At 40.6% G+C, this 15,585-nt stretch overlaps 1 protein-coding gene across 4 annotated transcripts in view; it reads left to right on the top strand.

Annotated features, from left to right (window-relative positions):
* GALK2 (galactokinase 2) overlaps window positions 1–15,585 on the top strand; it is a 140,027-nt gene that overhangs the window by 91,179 nt on the left and 33,263 nt on the right. For all 4 annotated transcript variants that reach the window (XM_059913323.1, XM_059913324.1, XM_059913325.1 and 1 more), the window contains one exon: window positions 3,977–4,187. In XM_059913323.1, the coding sequence (XP_059769306.1) occupies window positions 3,977–4,187 (211 nt within the window). The remainder of the gene's footprint in view (window positions 1–3,976; window positions 4,188–15,585) is intronic.

The raw sequence follows: 15,585 nt of genomic DNA, 5'->3' as shown, positions 1-15,585 counted from the left end.
CATAGGAGAAGTGTCATGTGGGAAAGAACTAGCTAGAGAGGCATTATCTTATTTAATCTTCACTGTAGCTTGTGCGGTAGCCATTAGGTGTCCCATTTTACAAACTGGGAATTTCCAGCCAAGGTAGGCTGTGACTTGTTTTAAGTTAAGTGCAGGAGTCCAGGTCTACCTTTAGCCCTGCTCTTTCCATTGTGCCCCTTAGGAGTTAGGTGTGCATGAAATCCGGAGCACCATGCTTAGGGATGCCTTAGAAAAGAGACAGGCTGTGCTGAGGGCGCGGTGAGGATTGTAGTAGAGTCATTCTGCACCGTTGTGCAGATTTCTTCAGATTTATTCTGTGGCCTGCAAACTAATACGGAGAACGTGGAGAGTGGGGATGACCAACACTGGGGAAGGTCAACATTGTGAATGTGTTCATGATGGTTATGAGCGGAACATGGGCACGGAAGTCACTGTGGAATGGCTTCCATGAAGTTGGAAGAGGGTGAGGGGGAGATAAGCAAAAAAAAAAAAAAAAAAAAAAAAGTATCCACAAAACAGTTATGTATGATCCCATTTATGTCAAACTATATGTGTGTACGTATGTAAGAAGTATGCATAAAAAATGTATCATAGGATATCAGATGGGAGATTGGTGGTTATCTTATTGGGATGATTACAGGTGATTTATTTTATACTTTGTAATTTTTGTAAACTTCAAATTGTTATGTGTTTCTTCAAATTTTAAAAATAAGCATGGATGATTTATAGAACCCAAACCAACAACAACACAGCTGCTTTTGTTGTGTGGAAAACAACTTGTCAGAGAAGGGATTTGAAATATTATCCTTTGCTGACCTGGTGAGGAGAAAGACTTGACACTTTTCCGTTGACTTGTTAATACTGCAAAATGCAGTGAGAACGTCCGAGAGAGGTGGGTTCTGACAGACAGGCTCCTGAGTTAGAGTCTGTATCTTAGCACTCTCCTGCCACACCCTCTTAATAGAAGCCCCAGAGACCCTCTCAGACTGAGGATGTCTTCCAGCTGCAGGAGAGCACTGAGTTTGCACAAGAGACAGCCTGGAAGCCTGGGGAGCTAACACCCTTGGAATCAGCCCTCAATCAATGGTGGATGAGAGTTAGCGGGTAAATATCTGAGCTTTCTTGTCTATGCGTAGGACACATCCGAGGTTTATACATACAGGTCCCAGAGGGTTCAGCAGGCCCCGCTTCACCTCTCACATCACTGAACTTCATCTTGGCTTCTCTTCCTGTCTCATTTTCCACTCCTCTACCAGCACTTCTCTGTATCACCCTCTCCCCCTAAATTCTTGTCTCAGGGCCTGCTTCCGAGAGAAACCAACCTAAGACAGGGTCCTAGTGCTATTTATCTACCTCTTTCCGTGACTGTGGACAAAATATTCCTTGTCCTGCTTTCTTGTCAGCCAGGCTCAGGAACCTCCCAGGAATGGAATTGGAAATAAACACCTAATGTTTGTAGTGGTGAAAAGAAAATGGTAGATGTTGACAAAGAACTGCTTTCACTTATATCCCCACCCTGCTGCTGAGTGAGGAACTTGTCACAAAATGACCCATAGCCCTGCTTCACAAATGTGAAGTAGGGCCAGGCGACAGGGCTGTGAGTGGCAAATTCCCTCATGAAGTTCTGTCTTGGGCAACAGATCTTACCCACCCACTTCCCTCATGTGCAAGTCATCTTTCTGTTTCCTGGGCCAAATTTTAAAGGGCTTAAGCAGCTTTCCGATTTTACTCCCACAATGTAGTGCACTACTCAGCGACTCATGGCTGTGCAGCTGTCCTTGAGGGCATGTGGTAGGTTTCATTCTTAATTGAAATACACACCCAATTGGCCATGTGGACCCTCCAGCTGAGAGCTAAGCAGGCCGAACAGCAAACTGGGATATTGCTAGAGTGAATGTTACTGCCTCTGCTTGTGGAACAAAAGTGCATTGGGAGGCTGCCTTTGAAAACAGCTTTGTAGGCAGCAGGCAACCCTCAAAGACTTTCTCCCCACACGGTCCTGGGCCAGTTTCCTGGGATCAAGTGCCTGAGGCAAAGTGACTTGTTCACGTGAGGTCAGGGTTGGGAACTTGGAGATGGTGTTTACCGCAAGGTTCTTAGGAAGAGCCCATTCTCATCACTTGGGGGTCGTTCTTTGATTTTTTTTCCATTTCCTTCTTATTTTAGAAGGAACCCATCTATCAAAGTGTTTTAAATCACTGGAATGTTCACTTCTAACACAAAACTTAGTTTGTATTTAGAAACCATTTCTAAAACTTGAGTGGTGATTTAAGCTAAAATGAGTAGTGTGACATAGATATCAAGCATAGCCCATTGAGAATGTGGCCTTGGGGAAGCAAGAAAGAGGTACAGGACACGGGTTAAATTTCCAACTCTGTTCTTACTAGCTAGGTGACTTTGGGCAAGTCACTCTCATCTCTTAAATAGGGTAATAATACCTGTATCACAGAGCTGTCAAAGCTGAAAAGAAATAGAAAGCACATTTAAATCATACAGCATTATACAAGTGTGAATTATTTCTGTTAACTTCATTGTATACCTCAGTTGGATTTGGATCTGTGTTTCGAGGAAGTGTAATTCTAGGAGATCATACACTTCAGCTCTTTTTCTGTATAAAATAAATATATTGTATGTTTTTCTTTTGTTTTATGTATGTCTATAAGTTTTCTGAAATTATTTTTGGAATACACTGGAATAGAGACCATGAATGAATGAGTTGAATGAATGAATGAGTTAGTCTATGGAGGTGTCAATCTAGCACTGCTAATAAACATTAAATATGCTAAGCAAACAAGGTCAGAAGAAAGGTCTTAGCTTGTATCCTTGCTTTAAAAATGGCACCATGTTCTGTGAAATAACTGAACAGAAAAATGTAATTCTATTGTCTTTTTCACCAGTTCTGCCTTAAAATCATTAACTCCTTTCAAATGTATGAGCCAGAGTTTTAAAAAGAGGATTAATAAATATAAGAACTACTGTTATTAACATTCTTCAGAAGTGAGTGGCCTTAACCAAGTACAATGGTCTTTTGGTAAATCTGCTTCCTGTCAAAAAGAAAGAAAATCAAATCATCAGCATAATAGAAGAGTAAATCAGATGCACATTTACCCTTCTTTTGTTTGCTCCTTTTTGCCGTTTGTGCAGTCTGCACCTGTGGTCCTCACACCTGGGGAATGAATTTTGTAGACCCCAGGGTGAGAGATACCTTCACTGCTGTTTTGATTTTCACCTGCTCCTGAAGGGTGGTTTGGGGAAAATGAGGGACACACATTCTGGAGTGCGGTTCCCTTGAGTGGACCAGGTTACAAAGGTTTGGTTTATATCTCACCCTCTGCAGTAGATTGAGGGGGTGCCTCAGGGCGCAACTGGAAGCCAAACTCTTTTCTTGAGGGTGGAGAAACATACAGCTCTACTACCACCAATGACCTAATGCAGTGGTGTTTCGTAAGGTCACCAATGAGGTTTTCATTTAAAATCTGGGACTTGACTCCAAACGCCCAGATACTTAAATTCATTAGCCATTTCAAAGAGGCATGTTGTAAACAGGAAGTGCTCAGATGAAATCGGGCATGCAGTGCCCACCTCAGGACCCAGATCATGTGAGATTTGAATAGTTTTCTGTAGACTTTATGGAGAGTGGTGTACTGGGTATAAACTGAATAGGGACAAAAGGACAAAATTATTCAAAGAAATAGCCCTGAGGGAAAGTGGTGACAGGCAAAAAAATCAGTGGGGGATTAGTTTTTTTAGGAAAAATACTCAACTAGCCTGTGAGTGTCACACAAGCATGTTTAATTTCAAACATCTGAACCGAGTGTGCATTTTCAAGCAATGGTGGGAATTGTGGATAGGTTGAATGGAAACAAAAAAGCTTAAAGTTGAATCTGGCTCATTAAAATCGTGCATATCAATATCTGAAATGAAAACTGACCATTATCTTGGTTTGAAATTGCAGCTCCTAGCTAAGCACAAATGCTTGCCATGGGAGGAAGTATTGCGGCTGGAGGAGGTGCAGGCCAAGCTGGGGGTCAGTCTGGAAGAAATGTTGTTGATCACAGAAGATGCCCTTCACTCTGAACCCTATAGCCCTGAGGAGATCTGCAGGTGTCTGGGAATTAGCCTGCAGGAACTCAAGACCCAAATCCTGAGTCCAAACACTCAAGACGGTGAGTCTGCTGGAGAAAATAAGGGCATGGGTTGTTTCCCCACTCACAGATGGAAAGTTTCCGATGTCCCCATGGATTATACTGATTTTGAAGCATGCTTGAGGGAATTTGGAGAACATGTGTGTTTCGGCAAACTTAATTATCTAGATTCTTGGCTTCATTAAATTCATTCATTCATTTATTAACAAACATTTCCTGGTTTGCTATATGCCAGATTTTCTGGCGGGGCAAAGGTGAGTAATACATACTTCCTGCCCTCAAGAAGTTCGTAATTCACCATTGTAATTCTCCCTCTCTGGCCTATGCCAACCACAGAATTACAGTGGGTAGGGGAAATTCACTGGCAGCATCATGCACTTTTCCAAATGTGAGCCCAACTCAGTTTAGGGGTCAAAAACCAAAATGATGATCTAATAATATTTTAAATGTACATTTATAGTTTATTTTGCTGTTTAAAATTTTTTTTTTCTGGTGGGAAGCATCTTGTAGCACCTAGGACAAATTATGTTACCTTCTTTGGTGAATTTCAACAACGAAGTATTTCTCACTAGAATTAAATCAGGATATTATACTAACCTCTCTGGATCTGAGTGTCCATGAGCAGCATATATGATCCTTGTCATGCAGTTGGTATACTTTGTTTCTAGTTCTGTGATTGCCTGTTTTGAAGATAATGGATAACAGGACATGTACTTCATAGTGTTATGGAGCGAATGGGGTCCCGCTGCTCGCTGCTTACAAAATCAATTATGTACTCACAAGTGCTGGTAGAAAGGAAAGGTGCCTTTAATCAGAATGCCGGCAATCTGGGGAAATGGTGGACTCAGCGTCCCTCAAAAACCATCTCCGAAGATTCTGCTAGGCCATGAAAGCTTTTAAAGGGAAACAGAAGAGTAATCCCAGTTAATCACTGAGATAGGGGGTCAGAGTTGTTGCCATCCCTCACTGCGTGCAGGCTTGTCGACTCCTCGTGCTCTTCCTCTAGATGTTATCTTGTGCACGCAGTTTGATCAGGAGATTACTGAAGGGGAAGCTAGGGAAGAGATCTGGTCATCTGTTAATTACTTATTCTTCATTTCTACTTTGATCGCCGGAAAGAACCAACAAGTTAGGCAGGGTTTTGTGTGATTAAAAGATTTGAAGGGTGTGCTTGGGCCGGAGATGAGTAGAGCATGGGGGTGCCTGCTTTAAAAGTTAGTTACAATATAACTTTGCTAAAGTGACAAGGACAGGGGCTTCCTGCTGTGGGTGGTTTCCTGCAAAGAGCTGCTTACATATCCCCACTTACCAGAACATCATTCCATTTCTGCGGGATTAGGGGTGAAGGTCTATCTTCTGTACCCTCTTCATGCTGACATAGGGTGCTGTATTCTCAGAGTGGAAGGTGTCATCATGGGTCTATAGCATCTCTTTGCTGACAATTTTAGTTGTCCGCTTACATATACAGGCAGAGCAAACCACAATTATTTTGATGCCCACAAAGATATAGATTAGTATGAGCAATAATGTTAATCCCATTCTCTTGAGGCCAGTTCTTGGAATTGTGCTAGCCATAGATTCAGTACTGCTCAAGTTGGAGTAGCTTATGTCATGGCTACAGCTGGTCACCATGCAGTTAGCTGTTTTCTCTGGTGACAGTTATAGCATTTGTGAAACAACTCAGGAATGTACATCAGACACTGAGTCTCTGACTCTATCGTCCTAGTCATTAACTTCTTGGTTTTGTAATGGGGGGGAGGAGGGTACTGCAGGGTTCTGCTCAGTTCCAATAGGATGTCAAAATATTGTGAAATATAAAGCAAATGGTTCTTTTTTTCAAATGAATGTTTTTTATTGGAGTATACTTGATTTACAATGTTGTGTTAGTTTCTGCTGTACAGCAAAGTGAATCAGCCATACATATACATATATCCACTCTCTTCTAGACTCCATTCCCATATAGGTCATTACAGAGCACTGAATAGAGTTCCCTGGGCTATACAGTAGGTTCTCATTAGTTACCTTTTATATATAATAGTGTGTATATGTCAATTCAAATGGTTCTTTTGTAGGGTGGGGTTTATGTCACTGAGGTGAAGTGAAAAAAAAAAAAAAAGAAATTTACAATTCAATAAGCTCCTCTTTTTTTTTTCATACTTACTTTTCTGATTTTTATACTACTTACATAAAAAGATCTAGGTTAGAGCAGTGCTCATGACTGCTGTGGAACAACATTCTGGAACACCAAGAAGTCTTCACTGCTTAGGGTTGAAACTTGTGGCCCACTTAAGTGTGGAAGTTTTTTCTGTTTGCCTACTGTTTCCAGTAATATTGTATTTATACTGATAACATGAGAAACCTCAGATGGAGGCCAGGTAAGGGTTGGAGGTGCAGGCTAGAGCCTTGGAGTGGCTTCTCAGAAGTAAAGGTTATCTATTTGTGAGACTTCATTGCTGGGGACAGGGACATCTGGCTAAGATCCAATAGTGTCTTGAGGTGGAGTTCAGGGGTGGGAGCTTAGCACAAAGATCAGGGCCCCATGTGCATCCCATTGACTTCAGTTCTGAAGCTGGTTTCTGAGTGCCTACAGTGGATTTGCCTGCCAAGTAAAGTCTTAAAGGCTGCACCTGCTGAGAGCCTTAGGATAAGGTAAGGGGAAAAGTTTTCTTTGAGGGCAGGGAGAAGGTTTTGGTTTCCGACATCATTAGATCCAATTTAATTCGATGAACATTTATTGAATTTCTAGATGAACAAACTGGCCTACAGCCCTAATCAGACTTACCACCTGTTTTTGTAAAATAGCCTCTTGCTGGAATACAGCCATATATGGGCTATGGCTACTTTTGCACTGCAACAGAAGAGTTGAGTTAGTTGTGGTAGTCTAAATAGCTCACAAAACCTAAAATATTTGCTATCTGGTCCTTGGCGGAGAAAGTTCACTGACACCATTCCAGAAAGGCAATAGACCAAAGGATAGCCATACCACCTGGATTAAGATCTCCAGCTTCTTTACTTACTACGTTTGGGACTAGATTTCCGAATTCTTAACCTTTCTGTTGTCTTAGTTTTACCATGAAATAGGCATAATAGGAAGAAGTACTTAAAGAAGTAGTCAGTGTAACGTGCTAGGAACAATGCTTGGTAATGTAGGTGCTTTTAAATGTCAGCTACTTCTGTTATTTCTCTTCCCTCTCCTTCCCCTCCTCTAGGCCTTGAGGCTGAGCATTGGGAACACAGAGATAAACACAACAGGGTTTGATACTCAAGGAGTTTACAAAATAGTAGTGGAAACAGATAAAGAAAAATACTGATCCAGCATAAAGTAATGAGTGCAGTGAGGGAGGTGCTCTTGGGTCTAGGGAGATCAGAAAAGAAAGAAGTCAGAGCCGGTTTTACTAAGGAGACAACAGCCAGACAAAAGTTGAATAAATAGAAATTTCCTAGGTAGACAGGCAGTCAGAAAGACTCCCAAGCAGACAAAACAGCAGGTATAGAGGCAGGGAGGAGTAAGAGAGGATGTCCAGAGAACTACAGATAGTTGAGTGTTTCTTGAAAACAATGTACATAGTGGTGAGTGATGTATCAGGTTGAGTTTGTAGATAGGCCCAGATCACCAACACCTTGTTAAATACTGTGTGTAAGTGTTTTAATAAAATGTTTATTGAGTGACGAAGTTGGGTAGGTCTTTGGATAGGGAGAGCTTCCAGGGGAATAGTCTTTATTTTTTGACTTAAGACATCATCCAGTTTCTTTAATTCAGCAAATGTATGTGTTAACTTCACTGGGCTGGGTATTATGCTGGATGTTGGGATACAGATAAGCAGGACATGATCTCTACCTTATAGTGACCTAGTGTCCAGCTGGGGAGAGTGCCACAGAACAGTCACAGTAAATAATACCCACTGTTAATAAAAGTATTTATCAGGAGTCCTTAGAGTATGGAGGAGAGAGTGACTAAATGCCTAGAGAATGTGCCTTGAATTTAAGCTGGATCTGAAAAGAAAGTTATGGCCTTCCCAGGCTGAGAGAGGCGACCGGCCATTCCAGGCAAAGAGTAGAGCCTGGAAGACAGAAACATGAGGTGTGGGGTATTTGAAAACATGTGTCAAGAGGCATTGTGTGCAGTATGAGTTGGATGCCAAAAATACTGGCTAAAGGGATGCCAGTTCTACTCTCCATTGCAGAAATGCCTGAAATGGGGGATTGTTGGTGGATATCTCAATGAGTAGATTCTCAAGACTATAAAGGAGAGTTCAGTTGGAATTGATGATTGCCTGTGTCTAGAAAGGAAGGGAAGGAGGGAGGAGAGATACAGAAGAAGAAAAGGAACAGAAGATAAGGAAGGCTGACGTATGGATGCTGGGAAAGTTAGGGAAAGTAGTATGGGAAATGATTTTGGAGGCAAGGTGATGAGTTTCTGGTGATATGGTAAGGCATCTAAACAAAGATATAGAGCAAATAAAGACCCAAACTATATAATTAGATTTTGGAATTTTTGGTTAAGAGGCAAAGAAACCTTAACAGATATTGAGAATATTCACTGTCAAATGATCTTCTTAAAGCAGTCTTTTCATGGTGTTACTTTTTAGTTCAGAAACCTTTAGAGGCCCATCATTACCTCATTGCCTAAACTCTTTAACGGGGATATTAAATTTCTCCTCAATTTGGCCTTAACTCTGTTCTGTCCTGTCTCCTGTTTGAGCCCATACATGCCCATTTGGACAGTGTTGTCCTGGCTTAACCATTCCACTCACTAATTGCCTCTTGGTCTTCCTTCTGGACCTTTAATCCTAAACATCACTGCCCTTTCCTCTTTTCTGAAACAGTTCCTACCTATCATATAAACTCAGTAGAATTCTTATCTGTATCCTTCTCTGTCTGAAGCCTGTTCTTTCTCTGTATCCCTGTTCCTTTTTCTCTTTACCAGTGTTCCTTTTTCTCTGCATCTGCCTGTCTCCCCCACCCTCCACCCCTCTTTTGAATAAGCATTTCTGGGAATAAGTTAATTTCTCAGAAAACCTTGGAAAACACAAAGGATAATTTGCTAATCATAGGATATGCATTGCTATTTATGTATATATTTAAGTTTTATCCCCCTAAAGAATAATGATTTCATTGTTTTTGTAAAAATGATGAATACTTAATCTTACCTCTTTATCTAAAATAACTTTCCTACTGGCCCACTTACATGACTTTCTATAATTTACTTAGGTTTATTGAGTGCAAACAAAACCTATGTTGATAGAATGAATCCATTTTGTAATTCTATCATCCTCAAAGGATTCCCCCTTTTGGTTTCATAATAAGTAAGTTTAAAAAAAACTGAACATAAATCAGTCTGTGGGATTCTAGAGTCTCCTAGATTAATGTCACTTGATTTACTCTCTGAATCCAGCCATCTAACCTCAGCCAAATTTCCTGCTGAATTCTCTTGGCACACAGCTTTAACTTTAGAAATCAAAATCCGTCTGTATCTTTGCCTTGTTCCTTCTGAGTTTGTGCTTTGGTTGGTCTAAGACCTTAACTGAATGCTTCTATTACCCCTTTAGAAAATATGATTCTTATTGAATGTGGCACTGTCCTTAGACTGTAGGAGTGGAGGCACAGATGACGTGTGCCCCCAGCAGGGGACTCTGGAGAGTGCCACCACTGCTTTATTCCAGATGCCTACACTTTAACATGCTTAGTTTTGACTTGGACTGATTTTCCCATCATGGAAATCCACGCCTTTCTCAAAGGGATATGAAATCCAATGTTCTCTTTCTGCCAAAATTCCTTTGTTTCTTTACCTGGATATGAGTGTGAGTTGGGAGATGCTGACCTTGAGGTGAGAGTACAAGGAGAGATGTTTACAGTCAAACTGTGGTTTGCAGCCTCTGCTAAACTAGCCACCGTTCCAAAGGCCCATGTTATTTTCTTTTTCCAAATCTCTAATAATTAGATTTAGAAATCCTTAGAGACCATTAAAGTTAAACACTCACACACACACAAAGCAAAATTCTCAAATCCTTTAGACATTGTTTAGAATGGCTATAAGCCATCACTAAGGACTGATAGGGAAAAATTTAAGTATTATTGGTTAGGAAAAAATTTAAGGATTATTTGTCAGGCCTTGCTCACAGATAGAAATTATCTAAGGGTGTGGCATAATGTTTGGGTTTCTAGAAGCTTGGGGCCAGGGTGATTTGGGAAGGGTGTTTCCTAAGGTGTGACCCCAGAGGAAAAGGTGGAGCTGTGGTCAGAACCAGGAGAGATGGGCACATGTATCTACCATGGGAGTGAAGTCAAGGACACACACTGGAGGTTAAACAGAGGAGTCCATGAGGGAGTAAATGGAAACTGAGGTAGAGAATGGGTCAGGTGGTTTGGGTGCTGGTTTGAGAAAGGGAGAATTTACTGGGAGCATTCCTTTTGGGACTGCTCAGCCTGTGCTCCGGGTTGGGTGGCCCTGCTGCTTAGATGCATTCTGCTGGGATGGACACGAATCTCCTTGCTTGGATTACCAACTTTGCCTATGACCATATGTTGACAGAGTGCTGTCCAGTTGCTGACTAATTTGTTTGGATCCTGTGATTTCCAAAGTCACGAGTGATAATCATGGCTTTTGAGCACGTATAAGGCACTGGCATAGACTGCTCTTTAGGAAGACATACAGAGTAAAAAAAAAAAAAAAAAAACAAAACAAAACTTATTTAGTTTATGGTTTATACATTACTCTTTACCTGCATTATCTGATTTGAATCTCACAATAACCCTGGGGCACATGGTTATCCTCATTTCACAGATGAGGAAACTGAGGTCATAGAGTTACATGTAGTTACAAAACTAGAGAGGTAGTAAGTGCTGGAGCCAGATCCCAAATCCCAGTCTTTTGATTTAATCCAACACTCTTGCTGCCATTACTTTTTATCTCAGGGTATTAATCAGCTGGCTTTAGCAATCCTGTACCAAGTAAGGAAGGTAATATAAAGTTTTGATTTTTCTTGGCTATGGTTTTCTCTTGAAGCTAAAGAGAGGTGATGAAGATAGGTTACCTTGTGGTTAAAGAGTTTCCTTTTGGCTATTTCCCATTCTGGTGCTTTTGCCTTAGAAGATGTAAAGCCATGTGGCATCCAGTAGCTTGCTTAATCTAAGGAGCAAACTCAACTTGGCCAGAATGTGCGTGAGCTCTTCTGTTACAGAAGAGCCATGAGAAGTGCTGTGGAATTTTCTCGTTTGATGAAAGTGTAGTCCTCATGGATTATCTCAGTTAAGTCTAAGAAGAGTCGTTTATTTTTTATCTAATGGAGAAGTATAAAGGTACTTGGAGTCAGTCAGTAATTTCAATTTCCTGTTGCGTTCTCAATATCAAGGAAATTGATTTAAAAATAGCTCGTAAGATATCAGGTACTAAATTCTATGATTTCAACACATTCAATTGTTGTTCTTATAAGAATTTTGAAGAAAAGTTTTCTGTAAAGAGCCTAGAAGAAACTCCAAAGGACCTTTCTAGAGTTTACAGATACTGGTTGAGCAGAGATCCTTAAAATCTGTGTGATGGACTTCTAATAAGGCCAAATAAAAATGAGTCCTTTAGTTTTGTCTTTTGTTTTCATTTTTACAAGGTAATAGATTCTTATGAAACAAAGTATAAAAGAATAAATCAAATAACTATTTTTGTTATGCACAAAAGATATGCTTTAGTTGTTTTGGAAGACAAGTATGGGGAAAATTTGCTTTCACTTAGGTCTTTTTCCATTCCCCCTCTGCCTAGTCTCTCCTTTTTGCTCCTCAGCTCCTGTTGCCTTCTCAGCTGTCTGGCCACAGAGGGCAGGATCATGCCAGGAGTAAAGCTTCTTTAATTTCTAGGAAGAAATGGGCTGAACTGTTACCCCAAATTACTTGGGGGTGAGGCTTCCTTCCTAGGTTCTCCTCTTCCTCTTTCAGATGTGTGCATTATATACCCCTATTCACTGGTTCACCTTGCCTCTTCAGATATTTAAGGAACTGAAAATGCAATGCAAACATACTCTATTAAGTATGATTTTAAAGACATAGCATCTTAAAAACCCAACTTCTGTAGGAACAGCAGAACAGTACCAGTGTGTAGGAATCACATACGCAGCTGTGATATGTGCTGTGTACTGGTTGGTGCCTGAGCCACTGACGGGTAGGCCAGAGCTCAGAATCTCCCTCTTATCCCACAGAGCCTTGTTTCTGGCTCCTGAGGCCATTCTGGAGCCACAAAAGCCAGAGAATTCTGGAATTTTCATTCACTTGTGTGAGAGTTTTAAAAGAGCTAAAATGAAACAAATTCTGCAGGTACATTCTGAAGACAAGTTGACCCCTGCAGTAGTCTTAAATACACTTGGTCATCTTAGACTGAGGCAGGCCCAGAATGAACCTATGAGCTTGATGGCCTCTTCATACTCTGTACCTTCAAACCCTTGAGTTCCCCAAGTTTCTTGAGTTAATGTGATTTGGGCAGGACCAACAGTAGAAGATGTGGTAGAGAGTTAGACCAACGAGACTAAACATCTTCCTCTGTCAAACACTCTGATCATCTTTCCCAAAGAAGAAAATTTTCCTCCCTCTAGGAAGGTCATCCTTGTGTATTGACCATCAGCTTCAGGGAGACCGTGCATGCTTCAGGACAGGAGGAAGGGGACATCTACTCTCCTAATAACAGCAACCCCATAGACTCTGGTGACCTACAGCTATGAAAGCAAGCTGGAAACAGCTCTTGTAGCGTCACATGAAATTCACATACAATAGTTGCCCTAATGACATTTCCCAGAAATAAATCCTGAAAGAGTCACAGCAGCTAAATGTGAGTCATGAGGCACCATCCTCCAACAACATTTGTATCCTTGAAAAAGGGTCCTTGTTTTGTGCATTTATGTATTCCTGTGGTACCTAGCAAATGTTTGCTAAATGAATAAATGTGTTAAATTAATTTTCTTCTATTCATATGGAGAAGTAATGGGTAGGAGGCCAATTCAAGAATGCACTCAAAGTCCAGCTAGAGAGTGGTTATATCTAGCCTTTAAGAAAATCTCTTCATGTACGTTAATGATATTATTAACAATAACTAACATTGAACACTAACCTATGTGACAAGCACTATTCTAAGTACTTTTAAAGCATTTGCTATGCTTGTTTGTTAATATGGTCCTCGTGTTCCTCACGTTCAGAGTACCTACATGAAATAGTTCTTTCCAAGGCTGCAAACTGTGTCATAAACATGTTCGGACACACACATTTCAATACTGATGCATTCCCAGCTCCTTCTCCCCGCTCTCCCCAACTCTCCTCATCTGTTCACACTGTTGAGATGTGATAGTCAAACTTCCTCTAGTGAATAAGGAATTTTTTGGTAGGTGTTGTTTTTGTTTGTTTGAAATTCTGCTTAAAAGACAAAAGCAAATGCATTTGGCCATTACAATACTAATTAGGTTTGTGTTCTGTGACATAACTGTTAATACTGACGAATATTCCTTTTTTGTTCTGTAAACAGAGAATGTTACCAAGGTTTTCCAGCCAACAGAACATTCCGTCTTGCATCTCAGTGCTTTTGACAGTGGTCTTCTAATTCACATATGGGCTTTTCCTTAAAACATTTCAAATCTATGTAAGTGAAATATAGCACAGGTTACATAGATTTAATTTAGAGGAACCTAAGGGATAAGGACTAGCTTCGGATGGTTTTGATGCTAGGAACATCCCATAAGGTAGGTTCCGATATTTTGCTACTTTACAGATGAGGAAACCAAGGCACAGAACAATTAAGTAACTTGCCCAAGCTCACGCAGCTAAAAGTAGCAGAGTTGGGATTCAAACCCATGTAGTCTAACCCCAGAGACCTCCCTCTACAGTCTTAACCATTATGTGACATGAGGGTGTCAGTCAGGGTTCTATCAGAGAAAGGGATTTGTTATATAGATTTGACCACATGCAATTGTGAAAGCTGTTTGAACAGTCTCCATAAGGCTATATCTTTGCGTCTGGTGCTGAAGCCTGAAGCCAGTAGGAAAGACGGGCAGGAAGTGATGATGGATGTGAAGTGGGGGAGAGCAAGGACAAGCCAGAGCCCATGAAGGTGGACTGGAGCCAGGGTCAGACTCTCAGCACCTCCACGTCTCCCACTTTGATGATACCGGTGTCCTGCAGCAGAAGCCAAGCATGTACCTGGTCCAAGAGTAGGAGAAGCTGAAGGAAGGGCCAGTGGGGCCTGGAGGTGCCATGGACCTGGCCGCTGCTGCATGCCAGCAGATGTGGGATACCAGTGAAAACCAGTTTACTTTCTCATATAAAAATATGAAGTTGACATTTCTTTCCAGCCATCTGGGATGACAGATATTGTTCTTGACCAAATTCCAAATTATTTTCACTTAATAATTAGACTTACTGTGACATGTTTTGAAGTTGCACATTTCTCTCATACTGGCATTTTATCTGCACTTTTTCTGGTGAAAGCCTTCTTAGTCCTGGTGGTTTATCATTTTCTTCCCTGTCTTGTGGTGTTCACTCAGTCTATTTTCCAGAAGCTGTCATTCTAGAATCTTAGGGCATGGTCCAGGAAAACATCTCCTGCTGTTCGTTATTAGTTATTTACTTCCTATCCTTTGTTATTTTTCAAAGTACCTAGCTGCAGGTGTAAGAAAGTTTCCTAATAAGAACTTCTTAATTAGAAACTGTGTACCTCTTCCTACTCATGTAAACATGTTCCCAACTTGTTTCCATGCAAGTCAGCAGAGGTGAGTTACTATCCATGTATCTAGTGATTTTTGCAGATTATTGCCAAATATCAATTGTAATGACAACAAAAACTATTATCCATTGTATCTGTATAGACATTCACAGTTTTTTAAATTGAAGTGTAGTTGCTGTAAAATATTATATATTACAGGTATATAGCATAGTGATTCACAATTTTTAAAGGTTATACTCCATTTATAGTTATTATAAAATATTGGCTATATTTCTCATGTAGTACAATATACCCTTGTAGCTTATTTTATACCTAATAGTTTGTACCTCTTACTCCCCCACCTCTATATTGCCCCTCCTCTTTTCCCTCTCCCCACTGGTAACCATTAGTTTGTTCTCTATATCTGTGAGTCTGCTTTTTGTTGTTGTTGTTAAATCTACTAGTTTGTTGTATTTTTTAGATTCTACATATAAGTGATATCATACAGTATTTGTCTTTCTCTGTCTGACTTATTTTGCTTAGTATAATGCCCTCCAAGTCCATCCATGTTGCTGCAAATGGCAAAATTTCATTCTTTTTTATGGCTGAGTAGTATTCCATTGTGTGTGTGTGTGTGTGTGTGTGTGTGTGTGTGTCTGTATTCTCACATCTTCTTTATCCATTCATCTGTTGATGGACACTTAGGTTGCTTCCATATCTTGGCAATTGTAAATAATGCTGCTATGAATA

This window comes from Balaenoptera ricei, chromosome 2 (assembly GCF_028023285.1).
Source record: "Balaenoptera ricei isolate mBalRic1 chromosome 2, mBalRic1.hap2, whole genome shotgun sequence".
Classification (NCBI taxonomy): domain Eukaryota; kingdom Metazoa; phylum Chordata; class Mammalia; order Artiodactyla; family Balaenopteridae; genus Balaenoptera; species Balaenoptera ricei.
The sequence above is the reverse complement of the archived record's forward strand: the minus strand, read 5'-3'. Positions and strand labels throughout refer to the sequence as shown.